This window comes from Rhinichthys klamathensis, unplaced genomic scaffold, assembly GCF_029890125.1.
Source record: "Rhinichthys klamathensis goyatoka isolate OS25496 unplaced genomic scaffold, OSU_Roscu_1.1 h1tg000169l_1, whole genome shotgun sequence".
In the NCBI taxonomy this organism is placed as follows: Eukaryota; Metazoa; Chordata; class Actinopteri; order Cypriniformes; family Leuciscidae; genus Rhinichthys; species Rhinichthys klamathensis.
Window position 1 is genome coordinate 385,534 of NW_026606700.1, and position 13,113 is coordinate 398,646.

General features: G+C 36.9%; 2 protein-coding genes across 4 annotated transcripts in view; one reads left to right on the forward strand and one right to left on the reverse strand.

Moving 5' to 3' along the window:
- LOC130091590 (cAMP-specific 3',5'-cyclic phosphodiesterase 4D-like) overlaps positions 1 to 13,113 on the reverse strand; it is a 168,939-nt gene that overhangs the window by 141,708 nt on the left and 14,118 nt on the right. Inside the window, exon 1 of one of the 3 annotated variants that reach the window (XM_056259546.1) lies at positions 11,011 to 11,359. The exons of 1 other annotated variant lie outside the window; for it this stretch is intronic. In XM_056259546.1, the coding sequence (XP_056115521.1) occupies positions 11,011 to 11,285 (275 nt within the window). In that variant the 5' untranslated portion in view covers positions 11,286 to 11,359. Of the gene's footprint in view, positions 1 to 11,010; positions 11,360 to 13,113 lie in introns of those variants that run through there. One more of the 3 variants, XM_056259538.1, reaches the window with a different exon arrangement.
- The window catches only part of ndufaf2 (NADH:ubiquinone oxidoreductase complex assembly factor 2), a 148,013-nt gene that overhangs the window by 92,297 nt on the left and 42,603 nt on the right, over positions 1 to 13,113 (forward strand). The gene's annotated exons all lie outside the window — the stretch shown is intronic.

The window sequence follows — 13,113 nt, forward strand, 5'->3', positions numbered from 1 at the left end:
GAAAAATCTACAATGCATGCCCAAAGTCGTGCAGCCATATAGTTTCTATTGATATAATGTTCACAGGTGTTTATTTATTTTTTTACAGGGACAAGATGCCACTGATGAGTCCTGCTGACTTGACAGGTATGTACTATGTTTCAGGAATGGGACAATGCTGTGTGACTGTGCAAGCCTCTGTCTTTAGATCAGTGTGTTTACTAATGTGCTTTTTTGTCCTTTGTTGTGTATCTTTGGATTATGTTGTGTTGTAAATAAATCCAAACAATCTAAAAGCCATTCTTTTTTAAATCTCCTCATTCTTTGTGCAAGGCTCCTCATAATGATATGGCCTGATAGGACCTAATAGGGCCATTATGGGAGGGTCTTTGTCTTTCTCAGGTGTGAAATGCCATACATATTAATGAGAGATCACGCCTCCTCGCATAAAACTTTCTCACACTAAACACGTCATACACATTCTAAAAGACTTTATTGTCTTATCTGAATGAGTAGTCAGGATGATTCTCACATAGTTGGAGCAAATATATTCTAGACTATGTGATACAATTTTCAAAAGTCTTGTGAAGAAATAATCAATATGTGTTTTGTGGCCTTATTTCAGAAACTTTTAAGTTTTTCAATAACCATGCATAAATAATATTCTCTCAAAAATACAAACATGTACATACATGTTGCTCACATATTATGGTAGCCCCGTTTGTGCTATATAGAGTGAATTTACACCTTTGCCATTAACATGTTTATAAATAACTGAAAAAAGCACAAATGTCAGTGCATGTCAAAACATCCCAAGGGCCCCAAAAACCCCTTGGTCCCCAGAGGGTTAAGCAATTTTGAGCGTGGCATGGTTGTTGGTGCCAGACGGGCTGGTCTGAGTATTTCACAATATGCTCAGTTACTGGGATTTTCACGCACAACCATTTCTAGGGTTTACAAAGAATGGTGTGAAAAGGGAAAAACATCCAGTATACGGCAGTCCTGTGGGCGAAAATGCCTTGTTGATGCTAGAGGTTAGAGGAGAATGGGCCGACTGATTCAAGCTGATAGAAGAGCAACTTTGACTGAAATAACCACTCGTTACAACCGAGGTATGCAGCAAAGCATTTGTGAAGCCACAACACGCACAACCTTGAGGCGGATGGGCTACAACAGCAGAAGACCCCACCGGGTACCACTCATCTCCACTACAAATAGGAAAAAGAGGCTACAATTTGCAAGAGCTCACCAAAATTGAACAGTTGAAGACTGGAAAAATGTTGCCTGGTCTGATGAGTCTCGATTTCTGTTGACATTCAGATGGTAGAGTCAGAATTTGGCGTAAACAGAATGAGAACATGGATCCATCATGCCTTGTTACCACTGTGCAGGCTAGGCTGGTGGTGGTGGTGTAATGGTGTGGGGGATGTTTTCTTGGCACAGATGGTTTCTGACCATGTCCATCCCTTTATGGCCACCATGTACCCATCCTCTGATGGCTACTTCCAGCAGGATAATGCACCATGTCACAAAGCTCGAATCATTTCAAATTGGTTTCTTGAACATGACAATGAGTTCACTGTACTAAAATGGCCCCCACAGTCACCAGATCTCAACCCAATAGAGCATCTTTGGGATGTGGTGGAACAGGAGCTTCGTGCCCTGGATGTGCATCCCACAAATCTCCATCAACTGCAAGATGCTACCCTATCAATATGGGCCAACATTTCTAAAGAATGCTTTCAGCACCTTGTTGAATCAATGCCACGTAGAATTAAGGCAGTTCTGAAGGCGAAAGGGGATCAAACACAGTATTAGTATGGTGTTCCTAATAATCCTTTAGGTGAGTGTGTGTATATATATATATATATATATATATATATATTATTAAATTATGTGTGTATGAATGTAAAATGTGTGTATATACATATATACAATTAACTATAAACCTTCTGCAATTATTTTACCAATACCTTCATAACAAAACAGAGGTATCATGATATTTGAATGCTACAAAAGTTATGTTGGCAGATGTCTTGAGGACTTAAGTCTATGCATAAGTATGGATGATTTAAATAGGAGACTGACATTGTAACTGTTTGTGTATGAACAAAAAAGGAGTACATACTGTACAATGGGGCCCAAAGGTCTCAGAGCACTTTTGAAAATGCTTTAATTTTTCTAAAACAACGTTTTACACAAAAATATATATTTCAATTTCAGTGGAAAGTTGAACTGAAAAAATATCAATATTAAATTTCAGAATTTCTCCTTTTGCTTTAATGACTAAAGCTGCGTGAACTCCACATGATTGTGTGTAACCTGATGATCACAGTATCCAGGATTATTAGAGAATGATCCAAAGAGCAACGTGTGGTTAAATGGAAGAACATCTGACCATCTGTACAAAGAAGTTCACATGGTTAAAGTCTCAAATTTGATTATTTGATTAGTGACCTAGAAATATTTCTTCTTCTATTGATGTCGTAACATTTCTTAGTATTTCGGAACATTTAAAACAGACTTTCCATTGATTTCCATAATTAAATTAGATTTTAAATCCTGTTTTTCAATGCGTTCTCAGACCATGGGATGATGGGACTCACTGCACTTTGCATCAAAATAGGCGGAAGAGACTGTCAAGCTTTCAAATGTTCTGCACGTAAAACATCTCGTACATCCATTTTATTATTAAACAGAATATTATTGAACAAAACGTACAGTTCTAATCCTGACAGAACTATTCTTAATTGATAAAATGACTGCATACAGATAAAACGGTATCGAAAGCCGGATATAATCATTGTAGGTTGTTTGGAGGAATGCACATTATATTCATGCAATACTGGAGGCTGCAGTTCTAGGACCGCATTTCTAGGACCCTAGTTTTTTGTGACACCAACACCTAGCCAATTCTACTCCAACAGAGGAGACCTGAAATAAACCCCAAACAAATAGATGCAAAGACTAGACCCATGTTAACTATAAAAATGTTATCATCTTACAACCTTATTTTTAACATAAGAGCAGGCGAGGCCATTTAAAATTTGAGTGTTCAAGGTTTTCGGTGTCATCCGCTTATTTTAGCTGTGCAAAAACACTTCATTATGGTACTTAATGGTGCAAACTGGTAATTGTGATCATATTACTTTAATTTATTAGCATAGTAATAAACTAGGGATGTACCGATATCAAAATTTTGGCCGATACAATAACCAATAATTCTTTGTATTGAAAAGCCGATAACCTATATACTGGCTGATAATTCTAAATCCAAATTGCGCAACACAAGGAAATCTTGTACATGCACAGAAAATATCTTTCTTGCATGTTAAAAAATAAGGTCTTTCTTTCCAAACAGAAAATAAAAGAATATAAAGGCTCATATATTGAATCAAATTAGGTTAAATATTTCAAGAGAGTTGCCAATAGTATGTTTAGGGTTAGGGGTTGGTTAGGACAATACATCAATTAAATTTAAATAAACAACTAAATCTTTCCTGACGATGAATAATACAAATACAGAATTTAATATAAAATAGAACATAAAATTACAAACTGCTAGTAATAAGGTCCTAGGAAACTACACCCTACTCGGTGGAACACATAATTGGAAAAAGACTAGCACAATGAAAAAAAAAAAAAATCACTAATTTGACTAAGCCTCTTAAAGTAAAAAATATATGTTAGGGTAACAGTCCTATTTTCTAAATAAATCAATATTGTAATTGCCAAAGACATTGTCTACCTCACACCTCCCTGTGACATTCCATTATGCTTTAGGCCAAGGTGACCGCTGAGGCGAACGGTGCACGCAGCCAGGCAACCAATCAGAAAGCAGCCTCTCTTGAGGAGTCCCCTAAGTAATCCCGTACAACATTACCTTGAACAAAAGTAAAAGATCTCATTCTGTTGCATTACGACGCTCAAATGGGCATGTCTATGTGTGTTTGCTCAAAATATGCTTTGTTCTGACACCAAGGTTTCTTGTCCTAAACCATCAAGCTGTTTTCTTTGCTTTGACGTTGAATGAATATTAATTCGCAAATTAAATAAAATAATTTCAGCAATTTCAGATTAGGTGATCTAATTTTCTCTGGTATGTTTCATTTTTACCTCTCTTGAGCCTCCTATATTGGGTGTGTGGGTCTCTTAGACCATGCAAGAGATTTAGTATTCCTTTATAAATTGCATGAAGCATACGCAAACAAACAATAAGCATACAGATCTCAAATATATTGCATTTCATTCACTAGTCCTGTCACTAGTCCAGTCCTGAGCCAAGATGATGCATGTTCTCTTTTGTTGCCAGGGAAAGCAGAATAGTAAGCCTAGCGTGAGTCATAAACACAGGTACAGGCTGCAGGTAGTCTAACCCCTGGGATCAGAGCATTGAGCTTAAGAGAACGGACATAATCCTCCAGAGGTGTCGTGTAACACCAACTCAAAACCTGGGAGATTTGGTTCAAAAACGTCAGTATGGTTATAAAAAAAACATTTATTCCTAAGAGCAGTATGGTGTTATACAGTAGAAATGTGCCAACTATGTCAGCTATAGTGGTTTATACAATGGCATACTATAATCAGACATAAAACTATCTATCAGTCTATCCATCTCTCTACCTGTTTGTCAATCTATCTATCTATCTATCTATCTATCTATCTATCTATCTATCTATCTATCTATCTATCTATCATCCATCTATTATTTTTTTGGCTGCATTTATTTGTTCAAAACAGTAGGCTAATATTGTGAAATATGAATACAATTTAAAATAACTTTTCTATTTTGATGCATTCTAAAATGTAATTTATTCCTTTGATGTCCAAACTGAATTTTCAGCAGCCATTACTCGCCATGAATTATTCTAATAATAAAAATCATTATAATACCTGATTTGGTGCTCAAGAAATATTTCTTGCTATTACCAGTGTTGAAAACAGTTGTGCTGCTTAATATTTTTGTGGAAACCATGATACATTTTCTTCAAAATTCTTTGATGAATAGAAAATTCAAAAATAACAGCATTCCTTTGAAATCTCTTCACTGTTACTTTTAATCAATTTAATCAACATTACTAGATGGAAAATTTTAGTCATACCGCCCACCCCTACCGCAGAGAATCAAAATAATTATTTTGTGTACTCTCACCCAAAAGAAACATTTGTGAAGAAAGATAAGTCAACGAAGTTTCCATAAAACTGAGAATTGTGGGAGGGGTGACCAGCATACGTAGAAACTAAAGCAACATTGGTTCCCCTGAGCACCTCTGTCCTCTAATTTCTGACATAAATTTCTTTTCAGCGCCACAGACCCCCTGAAGCCTGTTTTTCTATGACTAATAATGTCATGTTTGTTTCTGCAGACCATAGGAGTGAAATTTGTCCTTTTAGAAGTGGGTTAGATTATTTTTTAACAGTGCCTATTCATAAAATACTTTACTGATTCTTCTGCAGAATCATTTAGGAGGAAACGGGTCAAATTTACATTTGAAAAGGGCAGCATATAGGTTCTGCATATAGGTTCTGCATTGAGATTAGCCTGTGTGAAGATGTGAATTGAAACCATTGGAAATTATGGATTCACAAAAAATTATCTGATATTCCCATGACCTGACCTGCCCTTTTTTTATTTACCATGCATTTACAGATTTTTCACGTTAGCACATGGCACCACAGTTTGATTCACCACATCTGAATTCAATGTGAACACCGATTCTTGCCGCACATAAATCAAACCAGTCATGGGAGAAAACCTATCCCTGTGTTTATAGATAGAACGAATGAAGAACTCTACCAGTGACAGCCCTCTTCATCACAGGTGAACGCCTCAGTGGCCAGGCATCAGTTATCGCTGCAATCAAATCTGAAGTGTATTACAGAACTTAGACTTACAGAGAATACAAATTTAACAGTATTCATCTGCATTGATGGCAGCTCACAAACTGTAAGGGATGATGATGCCATTTCATCTGCTCTGTATCAGGCAAGTCTGGGTATTGAAGCTACAAATATACAACATTTAAAAGCTTGGGTCAGTAAGATTTTTAATTTTAATATGTTTATTCAGCAAGGATTCATTAAAGTGATCGGATGGACAGACGGACGTTATTTCAAAAACCATCTTACAGACCCAAAACTTTTGAACGGTAGACGGTAGTGAAACTTACTAATGCCTTTAAAGTTTAAAAAGTTGAACAACAACTGTCTCAACATTCTCATACTCCTACGTTTCAAAACAACATTTACATTTACACATTCGACAGACATTGCATTTAAGATACACTGATCAGTTCATAGATTTTCTGGAAATCAAACATGCCCAGAAAGTAAATTCACAAAAAAAAAAAAAAAAAAAAAAAATAACAAAATAGTCAAATGCTGGCTAATCATTAACCAAATAAACAAACTAGCCAAATAAACCTTAGTCACCAGGAGTACTCTGGTTTTAAAGCAACTGGACTCTTTGTTGCTTTGTCTGCGTATAGAGGCAGTTCTGCGCCATGGTGCACATCAGGTCTCTGAGGGATTTGGCTGTTAAATTGTGTGTGTGTGTGTGTGTGTGTGTGTGTGTGTGCATGCTGTGTGCACAAAACAGAGACTACAACTGAGACTACTTTAAAAAACAAATCTATGCTGTCTGACAGGCAGAATATCTGCACTATAAAGATGTCACTGAGAGACAGTATGAAAAAATGAACGAATTAATCTTTCCCGTCCCCAATCATTAGCTAATCAGACAAGGGCCAGATTTACTTAACAGGGCAAATTAGCGTGAGAGCGCAATCCCATAAAAGCCCCGATGGGAGTGGAAAGTTCTGCATGTGATCCACTGAAATTAAAGAACACAGACGCAGCCGGATCATTTCCATAATAACCAATGCAATCTACCAAAAGCAGAGCAAATTAGCATCTGATCTGGTTTAAGACATGCTTTTTTGGGGCGGTAAATAATGGCGCAAACACCATAAATTTTGCATCTGAAAGGGAAGTGAACCTCCTACAAATGCATACTATGCAATAAGGTCAGCCGCAAACATACTGTCCATGCCTTTTTAGCGCTAATTTTTCACTGCGTGTCTTTAGTAAATCCTGATGGTAGTTTTTTAACGCCAAAAGAGGGTTTGTGCTGGCGCAAGCTGTTAGTCAATCCTAAGCCCTAAGTGTCTCAACTTACTGTCACAACGCTCTTAGTTAATAATGTCGTTCATGAACTATGCTGAACTATGCTGTCCGAGGGGTCTAATGTAACAGCGCGCTCACACAGCAGGGCAGCAAACACGTTCACATCTCAGGTGTTTCCAGGGATCAGTGCGACAATGAGCTCTTGGGATCAGCCAGCAGACGTGCACAGTGTTTGCAGGTATTGGATCCTTTCAAGTCAGTTCCTCAAAGCAATGCACAAAGGAGGCAATAAGCAGAAAGGTCATAATTCACAAAAAAGACCTTCTTACACACTTCAAACAAATCAAAACAAGCAAGGCACAATTTACAATCCATTTTACGTCCTTTAGATCTGATTTTAATGCCATTTTTCTGTTCAAGAAAGATTTAGTATGATTTAAATGTCATCAAAAAGCATTTCATACATTAAAAAGGTAAATGCAATGAACATTGCAAGTCTAAAATCCTAGTCAAGCAGACACAGACAGCTATTTTTGTCCATGCACCTAAAAATGTATATAACCTTAACTTTTCTTGAAAGCACAAAAAACATATTTGCCTGAAGCTGCTCACATTCAGCCGCTGATCTTAAAGATCATTCTACAAACACCGAGACCAATTTGCTCAGCAAGAAAAAGTGGCCCTGGATATTAAAATTGTAATAACATTCACAAAAGTGAGTCATACAGTCTGGTCGTGGTCTTAATGTGTGGGGTTGAATTTCGCCCCCTCCACGAGTATCATAGGAAATCCATGTACATTAATGAGAAAGTGGATTTAAATTGACCTGATGAAGCAATTATCTGTCTAAAGTATAGGACTTACTTTTCTTCCATTTGCGTTTATACTGAACACTGACGTCAGGTTTAAGACACAAAAATGTATTTGTTTTTGCATACATTGTGTAATAAAACATACTAATGGTTTAGAGAGGAAGGAGGGGACATCGAGGAAAATGGACTGAAGAAGGGTAAAAACAGTGAACATCTCCAACGTCTGTCAAGGTGAATGATATGACCTTTACCACAGTTTATCTAAGGGTGGGTTCACACTTATAGTTCGGTTCGCTTGGTTCTTTTGGTCCGGACAGTAAAAAAAAAACCTGTTTAGCCCTGGTCCACTTAGCGTTCACATTGCCATTTTTAACACCGAACCTAAAGGCATAGGGGTATGTTCACAACCTTGGTTAGATTTTATTATATTTATATATATATATATATTTTTTTTTTTTACGATGGAGCATACCGAACATCCAAAACCATGCTGTGTGCTGTGCTAAATGTGCGTAGCCTACATATGATGGTATTTTGACCAGCTGAGAACTCATGAAGAGCTTATAAAATGTGTAAAAGGAGTCTGAACAGCGGCAGGAATCCCTCAGTCACACACACAAACGAAGATCTGCTGGGAGGAGACACGGTTCTGATGCCTGTACTGAATTCTGATGGGCGACAACGTGACTATGGCGAGAGAAAAAATAGGTATGCTTCAGCATTCGGTCCTTTTTAGGGTCGCATCTTGCAACATCATGTCCCGTTTTTGGTTTGTTTACATCTTTGCTCCGTGTTGCTTACATATTTCATTCGTACTGCACCAGAGTTTGTTTGGAAGTGGACCGAAACCCATCTTTTCAGCGTTCACTTATTCAAATGAACCGAACTAACAGAGCAATCGCACCAGGGTTCATTTTAAAGGGGTGGTTGATTATGATTTCACTTTTCTAACTTTAGTTAGCGTGTAATGTTTGAGCATGAACAACATCTGCAAAGTTACAACACTCAAAGTTCAAAGCAAAGGAAGAGATTTGCTTTTAAATAAATAATTTTTTAAAGACTACAACAAACGGCTGGTAGGGACAGACTACATGACATTCCTCCCTAAAATTTACATAAACCCCGCCCCCGGGAACACAGTTCATGTTGAGAAGAAGAGTTGTTGTAGTAGAGCACATTTTTTTCACATGCAATACAGTACGTAACAGAAACGCAATAGCATGTCACTCTGTAAGCATCTTACAACAGTTCCCACACAAGCGATTTTATAGATTATCATGACAGAATATGCTAATCAAAGACTTGAAGATAGTTAACTCCACATCAGCAACACAAATTTATCGACAACTAACCATTCAGAAACATCCTGTTGCATTCTAAATGTTTGTCCATCATTGTCCGACTCCAGTTTAAACATAAAAGGCAGAACAGTTTCTGACATTTTAGTGCTTGTCTGTGTGAGGTAATTGGAGCTGCAAACACACACACACACAAGCTCTTGAAGCTGTGCCGGAAGCAGTAGCTTATTTGCCTTTAAAGGGACACACAAGAAACGACGCGTTTTTACTGACCCTTAAAAAGGGACAATTTTAACATGCTGTAAAAAATTATTATCTGTGGGGTATTTTGAGCTTAAACTTCACATACACACTCTGGGGACAACAGAGACTTTTTACACAGTTAAAAAGGGGCTTTATACCACCCCATTAATGCCAACATGCCAAGCGTGAACAAGGTAAGTAGGATGCGAGGACAAACAAAAATACATAAGGTAAGGAAATATTTCATTGCTTTGACTGAAAGGTAAAGGACTGAAAGGCTGTGACTAATGGTCTATTATTAGCTTGATTTAAAGGTATCTGCATATTTCTGCCTGTAACGAAGGCTTGCTGATAAACACTCGTTTTCCTTCAGGGAATATTTGAACCATTGGTCTCCTCTCTTGCCAAGTACTAGACCAACAGGGACTGGATGTGAGCGTCTGGCGTTCCGCTTGCAATGAATTAGTCTGTGATGGGTGTAAACAGTCTTATTTCTCATTCGGTGAATGAAGAAGGAGCCGTGAAGGACAGCAGTTCTCCAGAGGGCTCTCCAGAGAGCAATAGATGTGAAAAGTACTTATGCACGAACTCATCAGGAGAAGCCATGCCTCATGCTCTGGGCTAATTAGAAATATTGATTATAATTACCTGGACATTCGACTTTTTCCTTGCCCATTTGCTAACCTGTTTGTACTTTAACTAAAGGCCATTTATCCTTAAACTAATTTATATAACATTCTGACCCATATCTGTGGCAGTCCGTTCTGCAATCAATGTTTGTTCTAACCAGGAAGAATACAGCAACAAGCCTAATTTCTTTCCAGACTGAAAGCAAAAATGCCATAACAAAAATCAGCGCCAGCCAATTAGAAATGCATGTGGATGAATTATCATTTTCACTCACAAAGCACTGCATGGTGTAAAGCACATACCTTGTACTTGCATGACTTCTGTGATGCATCTCGAGATTGCATCCTATTTACTTTTTTTTTTTCAAGTTTGCATAATCTCATAATTTGAAGTTTAAGACATTCATATTCAAACATTTAGATTTATATACTTTAAAACATAAAACATTAAGGCGCCATGACATCAAAATGAGACAAATGTTATAGACTCAAAAACTGACAAAATTAACTTATTATTATTATTATTATTAACTAAGCAGATACACAATTTTAAACTTGCAATCTTTCTCTGCTACGAAAACTAACAAAACGTTATTCCAAACGTTGGCCAAAATACCAACTGTAAAAGTAAATCAAGTTTCACAGCTTTGAAGTAAATAAAAGACTTGGATATTTATAAGTAAGTTATATGCTTGTTTCACTGAATTATGTATATTATAGGTTAATTTGAAAAGCAATTTCATGACGTTCCTGTAGAACTCTACAAAGTAATATAGTAGGCTATAATCTATACATACATATTTAGAATTAAGGAAATAGAAAATGTTTTACTAGCCTAACCCGTTCAAAGCATTTTTTTAAGTAACGTTAGGCCATTTATTTTGTTTAGTTGGCTTGAACATAATGGAAAAATTATAGTCTTACCGTTTAAGTCCTTGAAAGGATGATGGCCATGACATTCTGGACTTTTTCAAACCGGGACGGTTACCGGTGTCCACGGCATATGTCCGGTCCATGGTCCTGGGTTTCAGGTACTTTTCCGTGTCGGAAAAGCCTCTCTGTCTCACTCGGTAGTTCTTGCGCGAGCCGAAAGAGTTCTGGATCTGAAGAGGAACCGGGTTATGTTGCCTCCAGAGATGTTTTGGGGCATTATCGGTACCGGGAGAAACCAAAGTTGATACATCGCTTCCCGCGTCCATTCTTGCAGTTGTATCCACTCGCTAAAATTCGTTAATCTATTTTGTGGTAGAATTATTGCAACTAGCTTTGGCGCGAATTGTCCGAAAATGGATAACATTAATAAGAAAGCATGGTGTAAAGTACACTATTAGTGCTATTTTCAAGAAAACAACAATATTCTACGTGAAATCTGCAAATGCATGTAAACAGAAAAGTCTTTTTTTTTTTGGTACACTATACTGTATTGACCCATCTGGTCCAATATTTCATCGTCTACTCTAGACATAGCTGCTCGCTTCTATCATAATAATTGTCCATAATAGCACAAAACTCCGCTTGTCCCGTCGAATTTCTTCCCAAATAAACCAGCCAATCTTCGCAGTCCATGCAACAATATATAAGCATCCCAGTTTCGCGCCTCGACTGGAAGGATAACGCATCCAAGTGCGTCCTCTCACTCTCATGTGCACTCACAGAACTGATGCTGGGAGGAGATCGATATTTATTCAGCACAGGTTGACTGACAGCTCAGGGGGAGGAGCCTAATGCTCTTTGCACAATGAGGGAAACAACTTTGGGAAGACAAAACTCCTTATTTATTCGTGCTAGTCAGTCATATGACTAAGAAAAAAAATACATATAGTATATAAATACAGTAGGCTACTTGTCAAAAAATTGGAAACATTAACCTCCTGAGACCCTGCGGCCTCATATGAGGACATTACATTTTTGCCTCTTGACACAATGATAGTCAAATTTGTAAATCTTAGACATGTTGGCCACATTTAGGGGCACTACCCACACCATCTTGTAGTGATATCACAACATTACACCAATGTCAGTGAGAAGAAAATTACCCTAACCCTAACCATAACACTTCTACACCAGTTCCCGAAAGAAAAATGACCCAGGTAAAAAATCTATTCAAATTATATGAATGAAACAAATGTATTTCTGTACAATACTGTCTCTATCATCATTTGGGGATTAAAATTTGACATATTTTAGTAATAGTAGCACTCTAGGACATCAGTAAATATGAAGTACTCGTTTGAGGACATTGGGATTATATTACGTTATCCCCTTAACTGTCACCGTCCCACGTGGGACGTTTGCCCATATATATTTAGAACAATAATATCTTAGTAAAAACCTAAAGTAATATTGACAAACTAAATATCATTTGAAAGCTTACAATCTCTAGTTTCCATATTTGGTGGCTGTTTTTTAAAATAAATGACAGAATAGCAGTAATTTATCAATTTGCAACAAGAATATTTCATATTCATTAGGCGTGTTTAGGCCTTTATTTTGAAATAGAAAAAAAACATGAAAAATCATGAAAGATTGGTAGAAACCTCAGTTTGTTTTCATGCCAAGAGTTCAAAAGATAACACTAATTAAATGTTATGAGAAAAAAAGGTCTGAAAATTTTTAGAATATAAAGAAAAATATTATGAATTCTCGATTTGTGATGCGGCAGCGAGCTATAACGCACATATGTGCTCTTTTTATGTTTATTGGAGGTTGAAATCAAATCAAATACTGCCAAAACACCCATACTATTTCTGAATAGGATGTATACTTAATAAATTGTGTGTAATTATGGAAAGACATGGTTCAGATCACTCAAAACATATGAAAATGGAGACACCCTTATATGGTCAGTAAGGAAGCTGGCTGTCCATCTAGTGAAAAAGTTTGGTACTATGCCCAAATAAAATCTTACTGAAAGCTCATTTTTTGAGATATCAACCTAAAATTTGGAACACAACTTGTTTAGATTTTTGGCTTTAATTTTCTAGCAGTTTTAGAGTAAAATATATTTTATAATATACATATTTTGTA